Source organism: Podarcis raffonei, chromosome 14, assembly GCF_027172205.1.
Source record: "Podarcis raffonei isolate rPodRaf1 chromosome 14, rPodRaf1.pri, whole genome shotgun sequence".
NCBI classification, from domain to species: Eukaryota; Metazoa; Chordata; class Lepidosauria; order Squamata; family Lacertidae; genus Podarcis; species Podarcis raffonei.
This window is the reverse complement of record NC_070615.1, coordinates 16,834,679-16,861,589: the sequence shown is the minus strand read 5'-3', so window position 1 is coordinate 16,861,589 and position 26,911 is coordinate 16,834,679. Positions and strand designations below refer to the sequence as shown.

At 45.4% G+C, this 26,911-nt stretch overlaps 1 protein-coding gene across 3 annotated transcripts in view; it reads left to right on the top strand.

Moving 5' to 3' along the window:
* The first annotated feature begins 753 nt into the window (after nt 1-753).
* The window catches only part of ARNT2 (aryl hydrocarbon receptor nuclear translocator 2), a 153,275-nt gene continuing 127,117 nt past the window's right edge, over nt 754-26,911 (top strand). For 2 of the 3 annotated variants that reach the window (XM_053365471.1, XM_053365470.1), the window contains exon 1: nt 754-1,076. In XM_053365471.1, the coding sequence (XP_053221446.1) occupies nt 1,046-1,076 (31 nt within the window). In that variant the 5' untranslated portion in view covers nt 754-1,045. Of the gene's footprint in view, nt 1,144-26,911 lie in introns of all 3 variants that reach the window. The other variant, XM_053365472.1, reaches the window with a different exon arrangement.

Genomic DNA, 26,911 nt, shown 5'->3' with positions numbered 1-26,911 from the left:
TGGGTTAAATCACAGAGCCTAGGGCTTGACGATCAGAAGGTCGGCGGTTCGAATCCCCACGACGGGGTGAGCTCCCGTTGTTCGGTCCCAGCTCCTGCCAACCTAGCAGTTTGAAAACACATCAGTGCAAGTAGATAAATAGGTACCGCTCCGGCAGGAAGGTAAAGGGCGATTCCGTGCGCTGCTCTGGTTTGCCAGAAGCGGCTTAGTTCTGTTGGCCACATGACCCGGAAGCTGTACTCCGGCTCCCTCGGCCAGTAAAGCGAGATGAGCGCCACAACCCCAGAGTTGTCCGCGAGTGGACCTAATGGTCAGGGGTCCCTTTACCTTTACCTAAGGTGCCCAGAATTCTTTGCGGGGAAGAATGTGCTTCAAAGGTATAGCACTCTCACACAACTGTATGCATTATGTTTTCTGCATGACATACTTTTTTCTTACTAGCGGGTAAAAAAAACCTCAGAAGGACTTTAGCAGTAAGTAATGACACTAAATGTATTAAACGTTACAGCGTTTGAGGTTGTTTTTCATTGCGTATTAGCGGCATATGACACGCAGCGGCAGCGTGCGCCCTTGATGGAGAGGCAGAGGTACCCAAGCGAGCGAGGCTGAGGGCGCAGAGTGAGGGCAGCAGCTTCACTTGGCCAGCGCACATGTGCGGCTCCTTGGCACATGCTCACTTCGGACTGAGGTGGGCAGCGAGGGGAGGGGTGTGTGCGCGCTGAGCATGTGCAGAAGCGATTGCAAAAAAAGGGAGAGGGGAAAAAAAGGGATTCTCATCAGATCAGACATCTTGGCCAGCCGCGCGCAAGCAGCCCGCGCGCCCCGAGCTGCATTTCCCAGCCTCGCCGCGCGCGCGGATCCCCTTGCGCGGACGCCTGCCTTTGTGTGGCTGCGGGCGGGGAGGCGGCTCCGACCCGTCCCTCCCCATCTTCCTTGGGCTGCGCAGCAGAGCATCAGCCCTCCTCCTCCTCCTCGGTCCACCTTATAGCCAGCCCCCTCCAGCTGCCCCCAGCTTGCAATTTATCTTAGTTCTTCCAGAGACAAGATGGCAACGCCGGCGGCTGTTAATCCACCGGGTGAGTAGCTGTGGGCGCTGCTGCTGCTGCTCCTGCTGCTGCTGACAGAAACGCCTTGGCTCGGAAGGTACCGGTGCGATCTAGCACATACATACGCACACCGGACACCCCGCAGGGGTGTTCCCCCACCCCGAGGGATGGCCCCCGGGGGAAAGCGCCGCCGTGTCATCGGCCCTCGCCATCTGCGCCCTTGGTTACTGTCGCCCGTTGCTGCTACTAAGGTTCCAGGAGCCTGCAGGCTTCCTCGGGAGAAAGCCTCGCTGGACTCGGTGGGGCTTGCTTCTGAGTAGGCATGCTGATGTTCCCACGGATGCATCCACGGGGGGACATTTATAATGCTCTAGCGGAGACCCAGGCAGCAGGCAGCCCCAGAATCCTTCCTTGACATATCCAGTTCTTTTGTCTCTTCTGATTGGCCCTTTGGGTGTCATCTTTCACACAATCTGATCTCTTTCTGGAAACCTGAAGGTGAGGGAGATGGAACCTGGGATGTTCAGCATGGGAAACATGTGTTCTGCCATCTGAGATAATAGGCCCATCCCCTTACGGGTGCCAACTGATAAATTAAAAATAAATCCCAATCCTGTTCCTTTCTTGTATGTGCTTGAAGTACAGGAACTAGCAGGTGGAGCTTCTTAGTGCGAGGAAAGGGTGAAAGTTGCCAGCTGCTAACCTCTGCAGATCAGGTATCTGTAGAAGGCAGGAGAACTGGGAATGCTTAAAAAGTTGGCAACTTTGCAATCTACTTCCTCCTCCATTGTTTTGGACAAAACTGATATACAGGACTGGCACTGAGTCCAGAACAAATTCTGTAGGAGCCAGTCTCCTGCAGCTATTGAGAAATGTAGGCACTGGCCTTTACATTTGTATGAGCCCTGGAAGAAATGTTGGCCTTTTGTGACTATGTTCTGAATCTGTTGACCAAGAAACCCCCTCAGACCTTCCTGTCCTCCTTTGATGGGACGCAATTTCTGCACTAACTTCATCAATAGTTTCATGCATTTTTAGAATTCAGGAGGTTTGATGGATATGGAACCTAAATCAATTCTGCCATAACTTTATGCTTCTGTCTTCTAATAATAATTATTTTGGGGTCAGGGAGAGAGTACTTGTGACACGTGTGGGGTGTGTGTGTATTTGTTTGAAAACTGTAGTATGGACCAGCTTTTATGGCAAGTGTGTCACATGTTTTTCCAAAGCCTAGGATGGTGGCACTTTGGTTTTAAGAGAGGATTGGACAAAGGCATGGAGGAGAAGCCTATTGGTTGACTACTAGCCATGATGGCTGTGTGTTACCTCCAGCACTGTATGCCTCTGAATGCTAGTTACTGGGTACCAGGGACGCTGGTGGCGCTCTGGTCTAAACTACTGAGCCTCTTGGTCTTGATGATCAGAAGGTTGGCGATCAACAATCTCGGAGTGACCTCCCGTTGCTCTTTCCCAGCTCCGGCGAACCTAGCAGTTTGAAAGCATGCCAGTGCAAGCAGATAAATAGGTACTGCTGCGACGGGATGGTAAACTGCGTTTCCGTGAGCTCTGGAACTCATCACACTGTCCAGTTGTGCTAGAAGCGGTTTAGTCATGTTGGCTACCTGACCCGGAAAGCTGTCTGTGGACAAATGCCAGCTCCCTTGGCCTGAAAGCGAAATAAGCACCTCAACCCCATAGTCACCTTTGACTGGACTTAACCATCCAGGGGTCCTTTACCTTTACCTTTTTTACTGGGCACCGCAAGTGGGAAGAGAGCTGTTCTGCTCATGTCCTGCTCCCTGGTTTCCCACAGCCATCAGGTTTTGAGAACAGGATTCTTCCATTGGCTTGGTCCAGCAGCCAGCCTCTTCTGTGGTTCTTCCAAGTTTTGGTGCCCTTCAGTGCCTTGGCTATCGAGCCAGTTGGTAGCAGTGAAGCCTGGAAAATGTCACCAGCAGTTCACTCCAACTCTATGCTTCAGCATAGCCTATGTTCCCTCATGCTGTAGCCTAGGAGTGCCATTGCCTCCCTCTATCCCTGACACAGGTTGCCCATCCATATTCTATCAAGCTTCTCCTTAACATCCCCCCCTTTTCAAGCCTGAGGGCCACACTCTCTTCTAGGCAACCTTTAAGGCGTCACAACCCAGTGGTAGTGGGGCTAGAAGCAAATGGGGGTGGAGCAATGGATGTACATTTGTATACCTTTGAACACAGTGTTCGAAATTAGCCAGGTGCCAGGTGCATTTTGCACCTGACTATCGGCCACTTGCAACCAAGTGAAGATACCTGGGCACCAGGATGGCACATGACATCTCCACCATCTGGAGCAGGGCCGGATTTAGGTTTGATGAGGCCCCAAGCTACTGAAGGTAATGGGGCCCTTTATATGTCCAGCAGTCCTTTGTCAACAACAAATTGTCTCTGTTTTTTGTGTTGAACATATGGTATATAGTAATTTATGGACCTAATAGGTATCTAAAGCCATTTGCACATGCAGAATGTAGGCACCCTATATATAGAAATGAGGAAACCAGTGATATTTTAGGGAGCAGGCTAGCAGGCGGAGCTCATAACTTACATCATATTAGCCTACACAACACAAAACACTGTTGCTGTATGTTGGTTTTATTTTATTAGTTTTTTATCTTATATTTTGGAAATGTACAGCTTGTTGTTTTTTCCTTTAAATTTTTTTGGGGCCCCCGAGAGAGTGGGGCCCTAAGCTATAGCTTGTTTAGCTTATACGTTAATCTGGCATTTTTTCTGTGCAGCCTGAGCAGGAGCAGTGAGTAATTTTTAGTTAACTGTTGTGGCTTGTCTTCACTTACCCCACCCAAGGAGAGGGGTGGGGAAGCTGCTGCCCACTCCCCCCATGTTTTCTGCCACCGGGTCATGCCAGTGTGGTGTAGTGGTTAAGAGCAGTGGACTCGTAATCTGGTGAACCGGGTTCACTTCCCTGTTCCTCCACATGCAGCTGCTGAGTGACCTTGGGCTAGTCACACTTCTTTGAAGTCTCTCAGCCCCACTCACCTCACAGAGTGTTTGTTGTGGGGGAGAAAGGGAAAGGAGAATGTTAGCTGCTTTGGGACTCCTTAGGGTAGTGATAAAGCGGGATATCAAATCCAAACTCTTCTTCTTCATGCCTGACCCAGCAGTGGAGGCAGAACTGCTGCCGCCGGCCACTCACCTGTTCTCCTCCCTAGGGTCAGGCATGACCCGATGGGCAGAGCTTTGCCAGGGACAAGGGCCGCAGCCAAGGCCCGGCTCCTTCTGGTGCGGACCCAGGCTCCAATGAAGGTGCTTGCTGTGGGGGCACCTGTTCGCACCCCCTCTGAAAATTGCCCCAGGGCCATGCCCCCCACCCTGTGCTCCATCTTTGCACCCAGTTGTGAAGAATATTCTTATGTTGTGAATGGTCTGTGTCATCATTAAGAAAAAGTGGTTGGAATAGGCCAATATATATGTGGACTGTCTCTAGATTAAGTGACTTTTCTTCTTTTAAGTTCTCAAAGCTCTTAACCTAGCTGAAGGTTGTCATCTGAACTAGCCAGGTGTTTAACTGAGAATCAATCACAGTCTGTTCATCATTTGAAAAATAAGACTTTAGAGCTGTCTTGCCCCAAAATGGCAACTAGACATTCCATTTTGGTGACTGTAACCTTGGTTTAAGGAGCCCTTTGGTGACTAACTTATACAGTGGTACCTCAGTTTAAGAACAGCCCTGTTTACAAACTATTCGGTTTATGAACTCTGTAAAACTGGAATTAGTGTCCCGGTTTGTGAACTTTACCTTGATCTAAGAAGCTGAATGATGGAAGGGCACCATCGCTAGGAGGCCACATTAGGGAAAGCACGCCTTGGTTTAAGAATGGTTTCGGTTTAAGAACGGACTTCTGGAACGGATTAAGTTCGTAAACTGAGGTACCACTATATATCTGAGTTTCTAACACAATTTGTACAGTAGGCTAGATTCTGCACCCACCGACCCACCCCTTTTATCCTCCATTCAGGCAAGCAAGAGGCATTATCAGAGCTCTATAGCCAGGAAGCAGCAGGCACTACAATTCGGATTCTACTGAAACCTTTATCCTTCAACTTGCCATTACATTGGCCAAAACTAATATAATTAATTATGTTATTATTATTATTTCTTGACACATTGTTTTTATCGGTTTTCCAATTTTTTATGAAATCAGCCACAATATTGAGACAAATTTTAAGTCAGTTTCCCCCCAAATTTGTTTCCCACACTTGGTTCTTGATGTGTCCAAGATTTCCTCTTGTTGCTGCCTTCAATTAATTATGTAATTAAATGGATTTCATTGGAAGGAAAACATAAAAACCATGCACAAGACAACAAAATTATTTATGGACTAAAACCACAACAGTAGTTTACATTGGCTTGCATGATTTGAGTTCCAGACTATGGGCGATCGTGTAGATTATAGTGGTTTTTCTCTACCATTTCTGATGGAATTCTCCCAACATCCCTAGGTGTGGCCAGCTGATTTTCTCCAGGTGTTGTTGGAATATGACTCCCATCATCCCTGAGTCCATTGGCCATGATGGAGTCCAGTGTTCTTTCCTCTGAAAGTTCAGGAACAAGCAGCCTAATTAAAGGGTCCCTGCTCCTGCCAACCTAGCAGTTTGAAAGCACGTCAAAGTAGTAGATAAATAGTTACCGCTCCGGCGGGAAGGTAAACGGCGTTTCCGTGCGCTGCTCTGGTTTGCCAGAAGCAGCTTAGTCATGCTGGCCACATGACCCAGAAGCTGTACGCCGGCTCCCTTGGCCAATAAAGCGAGATGAGCGCCGCAACCCCAGAGTCGGCCACGACTGGACCTAATGGTCAGGGGTCCCTTTAATAGAACAAAAGCCTCAACAATTTAACACAAGTCTAGGGCTATCATTGTTGGGGTCAAATCCTCTTGAATTCCGTGGAAGGACTTAGTCCTGTGTAAAAGTGAAGACTGGATTGGTTTTCAGAACTGCAATCCTAATGCTGTGTTACTAGCTGAACACATTGGGACTTACTTCTGAGTAAACACACTTAGGATCAGGCTGTTAATCAAGGAAGAATCTTGGCATTTGCCCGTTTTATGACCCTTAAAAATCTGCCAAGGTTGAAGCGGAGCCAGTTATCTCGGTGAGGAGTCCTGCGCCATGACGATTAGTCCAAAACAGATCACTGGCCTGGAGATCCATTTTTAATTGGAAAGCTTTAAATCTTTAATTAAAATCAATATTTGATGAAAAGATGATGAAATGCATATTTCCTAGCCTATGTTTTCATGTGGTTGTTTTTTTAAAAAAAAGAATATTTAAAAGGTGGAATTCGTTTTACCTCCATAAAAGCCAAGTGAGTAGATGCAGAAAAGCAAAATGGTGAACGGTTTTGTTTTTCCTATTCTTAATTGCCAGTAGACCTCACAAGATCAGAAATCTTGTTGTTCCAGCAGCTGATCTTCCCCCTTTTCTATGGGTTTTTAAATGAGAGTTCTCAAATTGAGTTTAGGAGCATTTTAATTTTAGCCAATTATCAAAGATTCTGAAGTTGGAAAGGACGACTCCAGAATCAGATGCTGTGATCTGGCATACAACACAAACCTACTGTATGCATGTTTACTCTGGAGTAAGTCCCACCATGTCCAGTGGGTTTTCAGGGGAGCGGTGGATTGAACTGGGATAGTTTCACATTGTCTTTACCAATTTAGCATGTTCATTTGACTTATATTTAGAAAGCAGAACTAAACAAAAAAAGCACACCAGATTAATTTCCCCGTGCTGTATTATATTTTTCTTTCCCAGTGGCCAAAGTAGTTGTGCGAAATACATGGCTGTGATTGAAAAATAAAATAAAATACATTCACAGTACAATCCTATGCATGTCGGCTACTCAGAAGTAAGTCCCACTTTACTTAGGTTGCAGCCTTAGTGTGGCTTAAATGTTTCATACTGAAACAAATTCAAAACCCTACTTGGAAATTTATTTTGATTGGAATGATTCTTAAAATCTTTAAAGACTTTCCAACTTAATAACCCAAATTTCCCTTGCTCAGATTTTAAAGGGTGAAAGGCCATGAAAGCTGATAACATACTAATTTTAGGGACTTCCTAGGGATAGGAAAACTGAATAATTATAGCTCTGACTACGATTGGTTCAACAACAGTCTTTTGCGATGCTGAGCTTGTGTGGTTGGGAAACTTGCATGTAAGGCATAGTTTGTGTGTGTGATCCTGCAGTTTGATTTCTCATGTTTAGTGATCGGGAAGGGATCACAAAATTTTACAGAGTTTTCTATCTCTGCTTTTGATCCAGAACAGTTGAAGTCTTGGATACAACAGACTTTTCTTCATCTCCAAGTTATGCTGAAGTTGGTAATAAAATTTTAAAGTGTGTAGGAAGCCTAAATATGTGTTCTTGTAAAGACTGAGATTTCTCTCTCATTAAATTAAGGGTGAGACATGAAATGAAAGACAGGTTAAATGCAGTTCATGAAGGTGTGACTGTTTTTCAAGAAATTGTGCAACCATTTGAAATTTCTGTGGGTTCTGTGGTTCAATAAAATTTTGTTCAGGCCATAATTCCTCTCAATTTGAGAGTCACGTTTTGGTAATTAAGCAAAATGTGATGGTTTGAAAATGGCAATCTAAGGTGCAAGCCTATGCATGTCTACTCAGAAGTAAGTCCCACTGAGTTCAACAGAACTTACTCTCAAGTAAGTGTTTGTAGGATTCCAGCCTTAGGGTTGGATCACCCATTGCTAGTTCTGTTAGTAGAGCCATTGAAATTAACGGATGTAAGTCAGCCATGCCCATTCATTTCAGCAGGTCTACTCTGAGTAGGACTGAGATTGGCTACCATCTTTTGTATCTTCCTTGGTCTTATGCATGGGTAGGCAAACTAAGGCCTGTGGGCCGGATCTGGCCCAATCGCCTTCTAAATCCAGCCCTTGGATGGTCCGGGAATCAGTGTGTTTTTACATGAGTAGAATGTGTCCCTTTATTTAAAATGCATCTCTGGGTTATTTGTGGGGCATAGGAATTTGTTCATTCCACCCCCAAAAAATATAGTCCGGCCCCCCACAAGGTCTGAGGGACAGTGGACCGGCCCCCTGCTGAAAAAGTTTGGTGGCCCCTGGTCTTATGAAACAAGAAACATAAGCTTGTAGTCAATCTTAGTCCTATTCAGAGTAGACCCATTGGAACTAATGGATGCAGCTAACTTAGCTCTGTCATATTCAGTCGGTCTGCTCCAAGTAAGACTTAGTTGGCTACAACTCAGAGCAATAAAACGTGAGATAATATACCTGTTAGGCTTCTAGGTGCATTTTTGGGCTACAGTGGTGCCTCGCAAGACGAAATTAATTCGTTCCGCGAGTTTTGTCGTCTTGCGATTTTTTTCGTCTTGCGAAGCACGGTGTCGGGAAAGTTTTGGAAAAGCTTCAAAAATCACCAAAGTCTTTAAAAACCTCAAAAAAGACTACCACACCGCGTTCTATGAGTTGCTCCTCGAAGTCAAGTCGCAACTGTATTAACGGTGTTAAGAAAAAGGAAACAAACTTGCAAGACGTTTCCGTCTTGCGAAGCAAGCCCATAGGGAAAATCGTCTTGCGAAGCAGCTCAAAAAACAAAAAACCCTTTCGTCTAGCGAGTTTTTTGTCTCGCGAGGCATTCGTCTTGCGAGGTACCACTGTACATAGGACTGTTATCTGGGCATAAGAGTTGGGCCAGGGTACCCCCCCCCAAGAACCACATGTGGCCTCCAGCCTCATTTCATGTGGCCCTTGGCCTAATACCAAGAGCTCTCTGCAAGTAGTTGGTTCAGGTCTGTTGAGAATGAATGGGCAAGGCCTGTAGCTCAGTGGATGAGTATCTGCTTAGGATGCAGAAGGTCCCCGGTTCAATTTTCAGCATCTCCATATAGGGTTGGGGGAAGACCCTAATCTGGTATCCTGGAAAGCTGCTGACAGAGTAGACAATACTGAGTTATATGGACCAATAGTCTGACTTGGTAATGGGAAGCTTCCTATGATTCTGGGTAGCTTGGGAGGAACAGTTTGGCACCATCCCGAATGACACCGCCTTCCCCAAATTTAAGACCCAACTCATCAGAACTTGCTATGTCTTACATGTTTGATTTCAACATATGTTTATATATCAGTCTTCAATCATGCTTCTGTTACTGTCCACACCCAATGGTAGGATACTTTAAACTGATGTCTTTTGTGCTGAATATAACCAAGGAAGTATTATGAAAGGCACTTATTAGCTGATTTTCCAAGGTTTAAGGATTTAATAGTTTAAAACAGAACTTTAAAAATGCAGAAAATGCCGATTTAACAGCACCAGGAACACCCAAATATACTAAGCAGCCAAGCCAAAAGCTACTGTTTTGCTGTTTTGTTTCTAATTATTTACTTGCTTTTATCCTGTATTCTGTCAACCACCCTGAGATCTTATGATGAAGGGTGGTGTATAAAACTAATAAATTAAATTAACTTAAAATAATTACAGTGGTACCTCGGCTTAAGAACTTAATTCGTTCTGGAGGTCTGTTCTTAACCTGAAACTGTTCTTAACCTGAGGTACCACTTTAGCTAATGGGGCCTCCCGCTGCTGCTGCGCTGCCGGAGCACGATTTCTGTTCTCATCCTCAAGCAAAGTTCTTAACCCGAGGTACTATTTCTGGGTTAGCGGAGTCTGTAACCTGAAGCGTCTGTAACCTGAAGCATCTGTAACCTGAGGTACCACTGTACATGGAGCCTAGGTCAACTTTCATGAAGTCTAGGACTGGCCTTAGAACCTTGGTATGCACACCTTTAGAAGACAACATGGCCCTTCCAGAAGCAGGTTAAACCATTCTTTACTTAATTAGGCTTTTTTAGAATTTGTTAGCACAAATTCTCTGCAGTTCCTGGTTTTGTGTTTTGCACACCTTAGCTCAGTGGTAGAGCACTTGCATTGTGTGCAGAAGGTACCAGATTCGATTCCTGGCACCTCCTGGAGGAACTGGGAATGTCCACTGCTGGAAACCCTGAAGTACTGCTGTTGGCCAGTGTGGACAATAGCGAGCTAGATGGACCCAGTTGTCTGACTTGGAATAAGGCAGCTTCCTATGTTCCTATTCGATTTTTAAAATGTTGTCGGAAAATATTCTGCTGTGTTTTCAGAGGCCATTGTTGCAGTTTCATATTGAAAGGCAGTACAGTGGTACCTCGGGTTAAGTACTTAATTTGTTCCGGTGGTCCGTTCTTAACCTGAAACTGTTCTTAACCTGGAGCACCACTTTAGCTAATGGGGACTCCTGCTGCTGCTGCGCCGCCAGAGCACAATTTCTGTTCTCATCCTGAAGCAAAGTTCTTAACCTGAGGTAATATTTCTGGGTTAGCGGAGTCTGTAACCTGAAGCGTATGTAACCTGAAGCGTATGTTACCTGAGGTACCACTGTATGAGAATCTTCTTAGTTAAAAAATTCTTAGGAGCAGTTGGATGAGACCTGCCATGTCTCATCTAGGAATCACAGTTTCCACCTCCACATGCGATTGTCTGCAAGAAGCTCAAATACGGATTTATTGTATTGCTGTTGTTGTAGCGTTGTGACTTGGCTTTTATCACAAACCATCTAACACCGTCCCGAAATCCACTGAACTTTGTCCTTGGAGCTCAAGCAGGGTGCTCTATCACGTGAAATATGAGCTGCGATGCGGCTCAGTTGCGAGCAAAAAGACTTGCCAGTTTGCGAAATAATATTTTTGCTGAGATCTTGCCAACTTAGCATGAGCAAGTGAAGAGGCTGTGAACAGAAATATTTTCTGCCTAGGAACTTCATAACTGCCCCTGTGTGTGTGTGTGTGTGTGTGTGTGTGTGTGTGTGTTGAGTCCAGCCATGCGTTACTCCAAGTCATCCAGTGATATAGCTTTTAATTTTAAAACTGTCAGCAAAACCATAACTTGTGATAAAGGGCAGCAATTTCTACTGACATTTTTGATTTACAGGGTAGGAAAGTGAAGTTGGGGGGGGGGGTTTACAGCTTTTTCCTTTTTTTAAAAAAGGAGACACAGGCTCCAGAACCTTCTTGATGCATGCCCATTTTTAGAGCTTCATAGCTGCTGAGAGCGATTCTTAAATCTGGGCGTATAATTTTTATTACAGAGGCCTAAATTAGGCTCAGTTTTTGAGGAGCGGTGCAGATGTTATGGTGATTCCTTAACCATGTTTGAATAACCTGCAAAAAATGGCCTTGTGTGCTAAGGCCCATTGGACCGTACGCCTGAGTAAACCCAAGCCAAATTGTACCGCATGTCAAAATTATGCCACTAATTTAGACAGTTAGTTGTTTTAAGGTGGCAGATTTTTGCCATAATATATATACTTACGTATCTTACATTTATAGCCCATATTTCTTCCATCAAGGAACCCAAGGCAGCATATGTTGATCTTATCACAGAATCATAGAATTGTAGAGTTGGAAGGGAGCACAAGGGTAATCTAGTCCAACCCCCTTTTCACCCAGTGCTGGACTCGAACCCACAACCCTGAGATTAAGAGTCTCACGCACTGCCAACTGAGCTGTAGGTTTGCACAGCAGGGTTTATTGTGCTTTAAAATGAGGCGTCGGTACTCTGAATCAATGTGCTGTGTTTTCCTCATGTGTTAGGATGTATACATTTGCCTTTTTTACAAAATTATGAAAACCATTTTTATTTTTTAAAAGAGGTGCAATAGTTGGTGCAATAGCAAATCACCCACCCCAACCCCCAGGAAAATGGAAGGCCTCTAAGTTCAAATACAAGATATTGTGGGTCTTATTAATCCTTGGGAAACATAGAGGCTTTTCTCCATTCTTTCAACTTTTGCCCAGTTCTGCAGTGCTACATTACTTTTTCTCGCCTCTCTTTTTCTCTGTTCCCATTTCCTTTTTTCTGCAGTTCTCCTTTGCTACAATCTCCTTGCTGTTTCCTTTCTCCAAGTTTCTCCCTGCTTTTTCGCTCAATTCCTACCCCCCCCCCCGCACTGCTCCTTATCCAAATCCTTTTACAGCTACTGTAGCTACCTGCCAGAATTTCTTGTAGGGATTGCAGCGCCAAGCTCAGCAGTCTTCTCTCTTCTCTGTTACCATTGTTTAAATATAAATGAATGCTTGCCTTGTACTACAGGCCCTCTGGAGTGCTTAAACAGCACTTAAGGAAGTCCCAGTTCTGATCAGCAGGGAGAGACGGCCAGCCAGCTTTCTCCCAAGGGGAAGGAGAAAGTTGTTCCTGAACACCAATTTCTTTCACCCCCTCCTTTTGAAATAGATGACATATGTGCAAAGTTTTTATTAACTGTTGGCCCAAGATCAGGAATGGCCTCCCAGCCTAGATCTTCACTAATCAGATGTATTTATTTGCTTATTTTGTTACATTTCTATCTCACCTTTTCCTCTAAGGCAGTACAGTTATAGGTAAAGGGACCGCTGACCATTAGGTCCAGTCGTGACCAACTCTGGGGTTGCGGTGCTCATCTCGCTTTATTGGCCGAGGGAGCCAGCGGACAGCTTCCGGATCATGTGGCCAGCATGACTAAGCTGCTTCTGGCGAACCGGAGCAGCGCATGGAAACGCCGTTTACCTTCCCGTTTACCTATTTATCTACTTGCACTTTGACGTGCTTTTGAACTGCTAGGTTGGCAGGAGCAGGGACCGAGCAACGCGAGCTCACCCCGTCACAGGGATTCGAACTGCCAACCTTCTGATCAGCAAGTCCTAGGCTCTGTGGTTTAACCCTTGGGTTAAATATACTTCAGGTTGAGCGCTTACGGGTTGCGCTCTGCAGTGACCCGGAAATAACGGAATGCGTTACTTCCGGATTTCGCCACTTGCGCATGCACAGACGGTCAAAATGGCGTCATGTGCGTGTGCGGAAGCGGCGAATCGTGACCCGCGCACACGCAGACACAGATTGCGTTCGCTTCAGGGTGTGAACGGGGCTCTGGAACTGATCCTGTCATATCCAGAGGTACCACTGTACCGTCGTACCTCGGAAGTCAAACAGAATCCATTCCAGAAGTCTGTTCAATTTCCAAAACATTCGGAAATCAAAGCGCAGCTTCTGATTGGCTGCAGGAAGCCAACTGGAAGCCCCATCGGACGTTCGGCTTCCAAAAATAATTTGCAAACCAGAACACTCACTTCCGAGTTTGCGCCGTTTGGGAGCCAAAACGTTCGAGAACTAAGCTGCTCAAAAACCAAGGTATGACTGTAGTTTCCAAAGTGGGTGTTACTGCCAGGGGGGCGGCAGTGGGATTACCTAGGAGAGCACTAAGAGGTAAGGAGGCAGCAGAGGGGCTCTGCCGAGGTAAATTACTACCAGGTTTTGAAAAGCTGGCATCAGTGGATCGAGTTCATCAATTTTGTTCAATCAGTTAAACCAAACAGTTTTAACTGGGCTTCGAATAAAGGTGCAATTGATTGTTGCTGTTTTGGATTTTACTCTGTCATTATATTCTTTAGTGGGTTATGAAAACTGCTGTTCTGAATGCTTTCTATAGCCTAGGTTAGGGGGCACTGGGGATGAGTTTATGGAACCAGTGGGGCAGTGGTCTGAAAAAGTTAGGGGACCACTGCTCTCAGGAGTACATGGTTCTTCCCTCCCCCACTTTATCATCACAAGAACCCTGTGAGGTAGGTTAGGCTGAGAGTGAGGGACAGGCCCAAGGGTACCCAATGAGTGTCTTGGTTAAGTGGGGATTTCGAACCCAGGCCAGACACTCTAACCACTACACAACACTGTATGCTGGTGAGAAATACTGAATTCTATTAGCGTATGTTGAGTTTAAACCACAATGGTCTCCTGGGATTAGAAGCCCATCCCCTGAAGTCAAGAGGGGCTTCTTCTTCCCTAGCCCTCCACGTGTTCCCTGACCACAGCTCCCATCACACTTACCACTGGTGGTACCAGAGAGCAATAGGTCCTCCGTCAGATTTGAATCCTGCTCTCCAACACTCTTATCCGTTACACCACACAGGCTCCCTCTGTGTGTGTGTGGTTTGAAAGCTTTATGTTTGTTTGCACGCTGTTAGAAACTTAGATATACAAGCTAAGTGCCAAATGTCTCCTTAAACCAAGCTTGCAGTTGCCAATACTGAATGTCTAGTTGCCATTCTGGGGCAGCCCAGTGCAGAACAATTTCTTGAATTTTGCCATTCAATTCTGCAGTAAATAAAAAAAAATCATACAGAAATGTGTATATTAGAAAGTGCACAGAAATGCTTTATGGATAAATTGCTTGCAAAAATGTGTATATTAAACCAAAATGCATACAAAATGCATGTATAATAAGAGAAGTGCAGAAAATTTATATGAATTCTGTGCATTTTTAAATAAAAAAATGCAGACTGATGCAGAAGTGGAGTGAATTGAACACAGGATTGGAAAAAAATAACAACTGAGAGAAACTGGAAAAGGCAGATTTGTCTGCCCCCAGCTGCAGAACAGTCTTTTCTTCTTGTGCACACGTACCAGGGGCCACAACCACACTATGTATTTGAAGCACTGTGATATCACTTCAGCCATCATGACCCTAAAGAGTACTGGGAACTGTAGTTCATTAAGGGTGCTGAGAGTTGTTAGGAGACCCCTATTCCTCTTAAAGGGACGTGGGTGGTGCTGTGGGTTAAACCACAGAGCCTAGGACTTGCCGATCAGGAGGTCGGCGGTTCGAATCCCCGCGACGGGGTGAGCTCCCATTGCTGGGTCCCTGCTCCTGCCATCCTAGCAGTTCGAAAGCTCGTCAAAGTGCAAGTAGATAAATAGGTACCGCTGCGGCGGGAAGGTAAATGGCGTTTCCGTGCGCTGCTCTGGTTCACCAGAAGCGGCTTAGTCATGCAGGCCACATGACCCGGAAGCTGTACGCCAGCTCCCTCGGCCAGTAAAGCGAGATGAGCGCTGCAACCCCAGAGTCGGTCATGACCGGACCTAATGGTCGGGGTCCCTTTACCTTTACCTTATTCCTCTGCAGTTCCCTGAGTACTTTAACAATCAATCTCTCTTTCCCGGCAACTCGGGGAACAGGGATCTCCTAAGAACTCTCAGCACCCTTAAAAAACTACATTCCCAGGTTTCTTTTAGGGGAAGAAATGAGTGTTACAGAGGTATCATAGTATGTTAAATGTATAGTGCAGATGTGATCCATGTTTAGGGGGGGGGAACTATAATTTTGCTTAAGAACATGCTGCAGGGTTCTGCAGATTATCCACCTGACATTTAGTGCACCAGGCACTTATGTCACTTATTCCACTAAAACCGGCAGAGAGGAGGAAATGTTTAATTACATGGTCTCCTGGCAGACGCTTTGAAACATTTATGGTGTCCCCCCCGCTTGGTGCTCAGAGTGGCACACTATTTAACAACTTTCTTTGTACCATTGTTTTTAATTAAATATTCTAGCTTGACTTTTTATTTTTATTATTCGTTGCTGCTGCTGCTTCTGGTTTAACTGCTCTGCTTCCTCCCAGCCCAGTCGTAGGTATATTGGCTTAAAAAATATCTTGCTGGGTTCAATGGAGCTTATTCCATCCCATCTTAGCACCTGTAGAGCTTTAGCCTCGGGGTGTTTGCTTTCATTTAGGCTTGATTTGAAGAGGCGGTTTCTCACTGTTGGAAAGATGAGGTCCTGAAATCTTTTCCTCACGACAATCGGTAGAGCAAAGAACCCCGCAAAGATAACCTGTTTGCCTTTTTGGTCTGTTTAGAGCGAGGGTGGGCAGGACAGATGGCAGGTTGGGATCTACTTGTAGATCTCTGGGTGATTTGCAGTAGATCAGCAGGGGCTCCTGAGTCCCATTTGTCTATGGAAGCAACAGGTGGGTCTCCAAATTCAAGTGTACATGTGTGGCTTCCAGGTAGACCAGGCATGGCTAACCTGCGGCCCTCCAGATGTTTCTAGAAGAAAAGAGCAAGAGAGATGGGCAAGGGACAGCACCAGGAACTGCTCCAGCACCACAGGGCCAATGGTCAATATCAGGAAGGAAGGAAGGAAAGACGGTTAGACAAAGGCAACATTGAGGCCTGCTCATGCTTGGCTTTCTCCTTCCACCACAGGGCCACTGGCCATCACATGTCCAGTGGGAAGGAAGACGAGAGCAAGGGAGGCAGGCAGTGACAACATGGAGGCCTGGTCCAGTCAAGTTCTTCCCCACCTCAGCCCCAGTGCTAACTGTCACAATCTGCCCTATTGGAAGGAAAAAGAGAGCAATGGAGGTGGGCAAAGGCAGCATAGATGCAGACAGACAGTGTCCCTGGGCTAATTTTACATTTTATGTCATGCATTTGTTTTAGTACTTTAAAATCAGAAAGACAATCTACAAATGCAATAAAATAAATGAAATGATCACCTAGTTGGCCATGCTAGCTGAGGATGATGGGAGTTGTTGTCCATCAACATCCAGAGGGACAGGGGTGGCACTGTGGTCTAAACAACTGAATCTCTTGGGCTTGCCTATCAGAAGGTCAGCGGTTCGAATCCCTACGGCAGAGTGAGCTCCCATTGCTCTGTCCCAGCTCCTGCCAACCTAGCAGTTCGAAAGCACGCCAGTGCAAGTAGATAAATAGGTACTGCTGTGGTGGGAAGGTAAATGGCATTTCCCGTGCGCTCTGGTTTCTGTCACTGTGTTCCGTTGTGCCAGAAGTGATTTAGTCTTGCTGGCCACGACCCGGAAAGCTGTCTGTGGACTGTTATGTATTGAAGTTCTCACCCTGGCCACCAGGAGTATCGTGTACAGTGATACCTCAGGTTACATACACTTCAGGTTACATACGCTTCAGGTTAAAGACTCTGCTAACCCAGAAATAGTGCTTTAGGTTAAGAACTTTGCTTCAGGATGAGAACAGAAACAGCAGCAGGAGGCCCCGTTAGCTAAAGTGGTGCTTCAGGTTAAGAACAGTTTCAGGTTAAATACGGACCTCCGGAACAAATTAAGTACTTAACCCGAGGTACCACTGTATATAGTTTTCACTCAGGTCCACGTCAGTTACTTTAGGCGGGAAACCCTGGGTTGTTGTTGCTACAATGTTGACAGCCAGCTGCCTATAAAAGCAGGCTGGCTGAGCTGTTTGCTGTTCAGTTCTGTTCCAGCTTACAAATAAAGAGCTGCTTTGGAGAAACCGCTGTGTCGTCTTCTATGTCTACCCACTATTTAACATGGACAAACGATGGCTCCCTCGGCCTGAAAGCGAGATGAACGCTGCAACCTAGAATTGTATACTCTTGACTGGCAGTGGCTCCCTAGGGTTGCAGGCAAGGAAAAGTTTTTCCTGGTTGACTTTTAACTCAGGAATTGAACTTGGGTCTTTCTGCATGCAAAACAACAACAACAACACAAAAACCCCAACATGCTCTGCCATGGCATTATATAGTCCTTTCCACATGTTTTTACTTGTGACCAATCACTATGGCCATTTAGCCACTGGAAAACGGTTCCAGAGCACACAGTAGAAGGAGCAGCTGCCTGCTACAGACTAATGGCCCCCTCACATTTTGTGGGGTTTATTGAAAAAGGCACCTTCTATGGTCCTTGGCGCAATAAGAGCCAATGGACACGAGCCAGGATTAATTCTGTTTTCTGTTAGATCCTCATTTAGGATTCCAGAACAATCATTGGCGTTGCTAATGTGAGAGTGCTCCTCGATTCCCGGAGAAAGTTGGTTGACCTTAAAAGCGCTGCTGACTCTGAATAACTTGGTTCAGCTTGCGAAAATGCTTTTACCTCTTTGTTTCGTGGATACATCACTCATGTAACAGTAAACACCGAAGTCAGCAGATAGGGTTTGGCCCTTGAGGCAAAGTTTGTTACCTCACAAATAGTCAGTAGCCACGAAGGCTACTCTTGCAAAAAGAAGAAAAACCAATCTTAGGCCTCCTCGCCTCAAAATGTCGACTGGTATGTGGTAGGCTGAGGTGGGATTCAAGACAGAACTAAAATAATAGCATCCAAATGTGTTTCAAGCTTGTGTCAAATAATGTTTTGTTTTTATAATGGGTGGTATTCAGTGCTAGTTCTACTCAGAATATGCCCATTAAAGTGAATGGACGTGGGCAGTTTAGGCTCATTTATTTCAATGGGTGTACATTGAGCCAGTGTGGTGTAGTGGTTAGAATGTCAGACTGGAACCTAGGAGACCAGGGTTCAAATTCCCACTTAGCCGTGATGCTCACTGGGTACCCTTGGGCCTCACTCTCAGCCTGACCTACCTCACAGGTAGGGCCGTTATGGGGATTAAATGAGGGGAAGAACCTTGTATCCACCTTGAGCTCCCTGGAAGAAAAAGGTGGGATAGAAATGCAATAAATAAAATAAAATACTTTGTGTAGGACTTATATGCATACACCCCAAGGTATACAAATTATATTTGTTTATGAATATCTTCCCATGAGGTATCCCAAAACAAGTTACAGTGCAATACAATTCTGCCAAATTCCTCCCATTTCCTTGTCAAATCTTCTTTCTTTCACTGGAACTAGCATTCATTCGTTCTTTGCACACAACTTTCTTCGCATCTTTTCGCCAAAGCTCACTTGAAAACGTTGAGTTCTTTCGGCATGTCATTATCTAGGATTTTTTTGTGTGGAGTGGTAGTTAGAAGAATGAAATTGCCAAATCTGACAGCCTGTGGTGTTTTTGTGTGTGGTTTTTTTGGTTTGTCCTTTGCTCTTGTTTTGCATGTGAAAAGGCTGGTTTGCTTTTTTTTTTGTCCATTCTGCAAACAGAAATGGGGGAGGGAAGGGCCTGTTCTGTTGATTTATAGATGAGTATTTAGCTTGCCTGTAGCACCTTATTTACACTCGGATGCTTTTAAGGCCTCTATAAAAGTGCTCTCTTTATGCCTTTTGGAAAGGGAAAGCCTCTTTTTGAATGCAGCCAGAATCATTTCCAGAAAATTGGGGTGGGAAATAAATTTTGGGAGCCATAGCTCAGAGCATTTTCCAGTGAACATGCTTAGGTAGCAGGTACAGTGGGAAACTTCAGCATGAGAAACCTACCGTATTTTTCGCCCTATGGGATGCACTTTTTCCCATCCAAAAATGAAGGGGAAATCTGTGTGCGTCCTATGGGGCGAATGCAGGCTTTCTCGCTCTCCAGGCTTCAGGAAGCTATCAGCAAGCCTGGGGAGCCTGTGGGAGTTCCCGCAGGGCTCCCTAGGCTGCGGATAGCAGCCTGCTGCCCGGAGCGTGGGGCGCGCTGAAGCAGAGCGCCCCGCACTTCGGGCAGATATCCTTTTCTCCTCTAAAAACTACGGTAGGTGCGTTTTTAAAAGCTTGGGCTTCCCCCGCCCCAGCCCCGCGGCTGGGGGGGGAAAAATACATTTCCCCCCCTTTATTTTCCCCCCAAAAAACTAGGTGCGTCCTATGAGCCGGTGCATCCTATAGGGCGAAAAATATGGTAGATTGCTCCTGCCAGTCAGAGCGTTGCAATACAGGCTTACATGGCCCAGTGGTCTGTTTTGTTTTAAGATAGCCTCCTGCGATGCAGTGTTCAAATGCGTTGTATCACAATTAGACAAAATACCTATCCAAGTAATACAATTATTTTTACTGGAATGAATGGGCAGTCTTGCCAAAAGCGCCCTGTTTCAGCAATTGGAATCAGTACAGTGGTACCTCGGTTTTCGAATATAATCCATTCTGGAAGACTGTTTGACTTCTGAAGCATTCAAAAATCGAAGCATTTACTTCCGGAAAACTCCATACGGAAGCCGTGTGGCACGTTTGACTTCCAAAAAGTGTTTGAAAACCAAAGCAGTTACTTCCGGGTTTCTGTCATTCGGAAACCGAAACGTTCGACTTCTGAGACGTTCGAAAACCGAGGTACCACTGTATTGCAAAATATTCAGTTTAATGGGCCAGGAGTCGGCTTCACCTGTTGAACAGCAGCCTGAAGGAGCAGAAGGTGAAGTGATTCCATCTGAAGCAGGGTTTCCAGCCTCAGTGAGTTGCTGGAAACAACATTTGTCGTTCCTGACCAAGACCTTGCTGCTCCTTGATTCGTGTGACCTTGGACCCTCAGGTTTCTTGATCCCTGGATCATCTGACTACGTGAACTGAGATACTCCTGACCTTAGCACTGGACTGGACCTTGTATATGGACTCTGCCTCCAGGAAAGTACCCCCCTGAGACTTGGCTGGTGGGCTGGTTACTCTTTCCACTGAGCTCTGCCGTGGCTGGCAGCACAGGATTAAGACATTCAGGCAGGCAGCCATATTCTGTAGAAAAGTCATTGGCCCTAGGCTTGCTATTGTTCTTCTGGAAGGAGAGTTATTTTGGCTTTATGTTTGAAAATATTTGGGTCCTCAAAACTGAGGGCTGAATATGTGAGAACAGGATAGGCTGTTGGAAGACACCAGCTGATGGCAAAGCTGTACGTGATGTTTCTCACAGAGGACTATCCAACGCTAACCCTACTCATAGTAGATCCATTGAGGGTTATAAACACAGCTACCTTGAGATCATTAATTTCAATGGGTCTACACTGAGTACAACTAGCACTGGTACAACCGGTAGTTTGCCCTTGTGCAGTTATTTTTTCCTAAAGGGAAATAGTTTGTTTGGGAAACTGGATTGGGACCAAACAGGAGGGAAACTTTAAACTTTGGACATCACTGTGGTCCTGATTGAAATCTTCCCCCTCTGCTTGCCTCCTTTCCCATTGCTGTTAATGGGACCTTTCCTCTTAATGTGTAGGACAGAGCCACTAAGTTCCGCTTGACATTGGAGGGCTCGTCAGGTGCGCATGACGTCACATGTGCAACACACGCGTGTGATGTCAACACACATCGGGAGGAGGCTGCGAGGTCTGCCGACGCCGTGGGGAGGCTCAGGAAGTCCTGGCCCCTCATGATTGGGTGGGCTCAGCCACATACTTTGGGGGTGGCCCATAAGGTTGGCGCCTATGGTGTGGGATGATTTTGATTGTGAGAGTATCGTAAGGGCCTCTCTCTTTCCCCGCAAGTCCTGATCCAGCTTGTTCCCGCTCCCCCTCAGATACTTATTTTAAAAACAACTTCTATACAGAGACAAACTACATGAGCAACTTCATGTTTAATGCAGGGTGGATAAAAATAAATGATTTTTAAAAAATGAAAAACTGGATTTTTTAAATTTAAATCGGATTTTTAAAATAAAATGCTTTTGGAGGAAAAATCTTTTTAAAGATAGTTTTCTATTTAAGTTACATTATAGTCCAAAGGCTATTCATCAGGAAATAAGGATTTGTTTTAAGTTTTTCATGTGCGCTATACCTCAGTCTAAGGTGTTGTTGTTGTTTTTTTTTAAATTGTTTAACCACATCAGTTAACAAACATGGATACATATGCTATAATGTTATTGTTTTAGTTAAATGAATCTTGTAAATTGTTACTAAGGAAATGATTATTTTTCTCCTTCCAATAAAGTACAGCAGAAAAGTTGTCCAAATATAAACAGTTAACTTATTAAACCTCACAATAATTTCATGATTTTCTGTCTATGTGTTTCTAATAGTGTAACCAAATCAGTAATTTTCGATACAACTGTAAAAACTACTCTGAAAATTTATTATTCCAAAAATGAAACCTTCATTTGGTTGTAAATATTAAGATTATACCGGCAAGAATGAGTCTGTCTGTAAAAAATGATTTAACTCAAGTCTTACAGACTAGTGATTGAAATCGATTTGATTTAAATCAAATCCACTCTGGTTTAATGCGACTCTCAGAAGAGGCATTCATCCCAGGGGTAGCACCACTTCTACTGTGGCATCTTCCTCAACAGACACATGCGCACTAAGAATTTGGAAAGTCTGTGTGTGTCTCTCCCCCGCTTCAGAACAATTCCCCCCTCATATACTAGCTTATGCAGATTTAATTGACCAATTTAAACTCTTTTATTATTGATTTGACAAGACTTATTTAATTGCGTGGCAGTCCTATTATTAACCTTTATGACAAATTCCTTGCTGAATAATGAAAGACTCAAGTGGCTCTGGGGATTCTCCTGCAACACCACAAAACAATAAATGTCTTTCATTAGATGGCCGTGTTGTGTATTTACCGGACGTCTAGAGAGCCTTCCCTGAAGTCATATTCTGAAGGTTGTTCCCTTTGAGCAAAGAGTGGAGTGAAGATTCTGAAGGTGTAATAAAAGAGTGTTGCTACCTTCTGAAAAGTGTTGTTCTCGATTTCCACCCAGACGCCCCCGACCAGTGGGCGTGAAAAGCAAATTTGAATGCAAATATGGGCCCCCTTAATGGAACGAGAAATGCCATCGAAGTATTGAAGCTGCTGCAAAGAACTTAAATAATGCAGAAAATGCCGATTTAACAGCACCAGAAACACCCAAATATACTAACCAGCCAAGCCAAAAGTTACTGTTTTGCTGTTTTGTTTTTAATTATTTACTTGCTTTTATCCTGTATTCTGCCAACCACCCTGAGATCTTATGATGAAGGGTGGTGTATAAAACTAATAAATTAAATTAACTTAAAATAATTACAGTGGTACCTCGGGTTAAGTACTTAATTTGTTCTGGAGGTCCGTTCTTAACCTGAAACTGTTCTTAACCTGAAGCACCACTTTAGCTAATGGGGCCACCTGCTGCCGCTGCGCTGCTGGAGCACAATTTCTGTTCTCATCCTGAAGCAAAGTTCTTAACCCGAGGTAATATTTCTGGGTTAGCGGAGTCTGTAACCTGAAGAGTATGTAACCTGAAGCATATGTAACCCGAGGTACCACTGTATCTGAGTATGCATCTGTGTTGGAATTGTTTTTAAGAAGGAGTTTAAGGCTCTCGATGACTACTAGCAACAATGCTTATGTTCCGCCTCCACTCTTGGAGAAAGTATGACAATTGCTGTGAATTGCAGGTGAGGAGAGTGCTGTTTCCACTCAGAATTCCACTTGCAGAATTCCCATAGACATTTGATTGGCCACTGTGATAACAGGATGCTGGACTAGACAGGCCACTGGCCTGGCCCAGCAGGGATCTTTTAAAAATGTTCTTACCTAAGTACAGTCATACCTCATGTTATGTTTGCTTCAGGTTGTAGGTTTTCAGGTTGCGTCCCACGGCGACCCAGAAGTACCGGAAAGGGTTACTTCTGGGTTTCGCTGCTCGCACATGCGCAGACGCTCAAAATGACGTCACGTGCATGCGCAGAAGCGGAGAATCATGACCTGTTCATTCGCAGACGCGGGTTGCGTTCTTTTCAGGTTGCGAACGGGCCTCCAGAACAGATCCCATTCGCAACCAGAGGTACCACTGTATAAAGGTTATGGTAGGGTTACCAGACGTCCCCGGATTTGCAGATCTGTCCCCGGGAAACGTGGCCGCGGCAGCCTCAGCAGTCCGGAGCCAGGCTGTTAGTGCAGTTGGCTCTGGCTGGCTTCAGGAGCTGCTCGCTGCCATGGCGCCAGCATTTTTCCTGCGCCACGGCAGCAGGCAGCGAGCAGCTCCTGAAGCCAGCCAGAGCCAACTGCACTACCAGGCTGGCCCCTCCTGGGCAATGCCCGCCCGCGACTCCCAAGCCTCCCTTGATCTGTCAAAACAAAGGGGGAAGGAGATCGGGGAAGGCTTGGGAGTCATGGGCGGGCGGCGAGCCGTTGCCCAGTTTTTAAAAAAACTGCGCATTTATGTTTCACAGGGTGCAAAAGAAGGGCTTTGCACCTTCATACACTATGCATGTGTGCTTGGGCCCAGAGTCTTTTTCCTCAGCATCCCCCATAGCTGTCAACCATTCCTTATTTGGCGGGAAACTCCCTTATCCCAGCGCCGTGTCCCGCTGCTGTCCCTTATTGATGATGTCCCTTAAATTTCCCGGGTTTCAAAGGAAGCAGCTCCTCTCCCTCCCTCCCTCCCTGCCGGCTAGGGAGGAGGGAGGCTCCAACTGTGTTGCTTGGCTGTGTTGCTCACCCAATAAGGAGTCTAAGAATGACTGGGGGGTGGAGCTTGCATGCCTTGTGCCGATCAAATCGGCCGCGTTGCCTGGGGACTCGCCTTTGCTCTGCGCTTCCAGCGGAGAGGTGACGGTGGTTTTCCTTGCTGCATCCCCTTTGCCGGGTTGCTGCACTGTGGGAATCACCGCTTGAGGCTTTGTTTGGCTGCTGGCTGGGCTTTCTGCCTTTGGCTCGGAGGGGCTCAGAAGTTGAACATGCCTGTGCCCGGAAAATCCCTTATTTTGGCTGCTGATCCCTTCTTTTCGAGGCTGCTGATCCCTTATTTTCAAATCTGTAAGTTGACAGCTATGCCATCCCCACTACTGACTCCCTGTTGCTACTCAGTTTCAAAAGAAAAGAAAAGAAAAAGTGTACCCAGATTCACTGGAAAAAATCTGGTAACCATAGGTTATGGTGCCTTCCAGGTGTGGAACACCTTTGCTCCTGGCAGATGTTGCTGAGCTACAACTCCCATCACCCTTGGCCATTGGCCATGCTTGCTAGGGCTGATGAGAGTTCAGCAACATCTGCAGGAGCAAAGGTGCTCCACTGCCAGTCTACCACATCCTCTGTGGGCCGAGTTCCTACATAACAGAGCTCTATGCAGAGGGGGATCCCTCTGGGTTTCTGTTGAGCCCTTTTCTTCCCTTTCCCCTCCATCGCTTGTCCCCAGCCAGGCGGGTTCCTGCTATGCAGGCTGCAAAATGATGCTTGAAAATAGGAGATCCTCTCATGCCTCATATACACTTGATTTGGCAGGCTGTACTCCTCCAGGGTCCTGGCGTGCAATGCAAGGTTTCTCCTGCAAAGAGCACAAACACCCTCTCTGTGCTCTTGGAAACATCATGCCAATTTTCTCCCCATTCCCAGATTAGGTTTGTTGCATGTGTTATCCACAAAGGAAGGATTCAATTTTAGATTAAGGAGGCGGGGTGGGGGGTGGGGCGGGATGTGTCCATGCCTTTAATTTTTTCTCAGTAGGAGAAAAAAGTTGATCTATTCAAGGGTGGGGTGGCAGGGAGAGGTAGGGAACCTTGGCAGAAACTGTAGTATCATATACCTTGATCAGAATTAGCTAAATACCGGTAACTGCAAATTAGCATGCAGGCTTTCAGGATCAGCAGAGTATGTCTTCAGGCTAGATGTACAACAGGGTTGCCATACAGACAGTATTCAGCCCTCATAAGCATTGTCCGGGTGGAAATTGCTTAAATGTCCTGGAAAATCTGCATAACATCTTTGGAAATATGTTGGGTGGCTACCACAGAAAGACCAGTTTGGTGGTGGCACCGTCGTTTCTGAATCCCCTTCGCCATGTCTGCCTGCTAGGCTTTAAGGTCCGCTTTCTCCTCCTCCCTGTCTCCAACTTAAGACTCTGTGGGTTCAGCATCAAGCCAGTTCTCTCCCACACCCACAAAACTTTGTTTAACATCGAGCCTGAGGAAGGATTCTGGAGAACTTGAAAGCTTGCTCACTTGCATGACAATTGGATTAAGTCGGTTGATTTTTGGTTCCTAAGGACTAGCATGGCTTCTTTTGCTTTTTGGGGTTTTGTTTTGTTTTTGCTGAGGCAACTTAAAATGAAATTTTTGCTTGTTGTAAACTCAGCTCTGTCTTCTCCTGTGCTCCGTCTTGGTTATCTTATGTAGATAATTGATTTTAGTTAGGAGTTGTAAGCTGCCTTGGGGGCTTTGCAGTTGAAATGTCATAACCCTCAACTGTCCTGGGAAAACCGGGACATCCTGTTTTTTCATGGCGGCCATTGTGGGCACTGCAGTCTCACACTTCCTCGTGATTTTGTGAAGGCATCACTATTGTTGTTGTCATAATAATTTCAATTTATTACCTGCCCTTTAGCATCAGATCCAAGGAATGGTTATGACAATTAAAATTCAACATTAAACATAATTGAAACAAATTGCAGTCCCAGGAATAGGGTGGGCCCTGAAAACAAATATCCCTGGTCAAAGGCCATGGTTAAGAGATGTGTGGTAAGCCTACACTGGAAACTTTAGAGTGTTGAACAAAAGTTTAATATACAGGGTGGGGGGAAGGATTCTGTTTATGAATAAAATAAGATATAAGCAGCAATGGATGGGAGGGATCAGCACAGATTTTCAAAGAAAAGATTGGTGGCCATTTCTGTGGCAATGGAATCAAGGCAAAACAATGTGATAATTATGGATGGGTTAAGTATGACATAATCAATTGAATTTCTATATGGTTTTGAGTATTTCGGAAGAGGGGAAAACTAAATCACCAGGCAAAGGAGGGGAAAAAGGGAAATAAATCTACCCCACATACTCAGCGATGAGCTTGCTCAAAAACTCTGTGCCAACTGAAATTCTAGAGAAATTCTGAGGTGCCCTGTGTATTGAGGCACAAAAAAGGGAAACCTCTTTGCATAGGAAAGAGCACCGTTGCTCTGGTGGTTCCTGTGTACAGAGCCTTTTGAGTCTCCCTGTTAATTTAAATGGAAAGAAGTGATTTACAGGCAAAACAACAGGCCCATGCTCATCTTCCTGTAGGGCAGGAGAACCCCTTTGTGTGCGCATTTGTGAGCTAAAAGGCCTTGATATGCACATCACAAAATGAAGCTATGTAAGGAATACTACATCATCTTTTACACACACACACACACACACACTCAAAGATTCCACTTCAGAAGTTTGATTCAGCTTGTTTATGTTGATGAATAGGGCCTTAGATGCAGATAAAAGGCGGATTCATTTATTCTAGTGTCAAGCAAGATGCACTTGGCTTGCTGATCCAGCAAGACAGCTAGAGCTTTCCATAAAATATTCATGTGTGTCCCAATATTGTTCTCTCTTTAAGAGTATCGTTCTTTGTTTTTTAAAATGTATAGTGTAACAACAATGTGTTCTCCCCAAATGCAATGAAGGTTGTGTCCCAAACA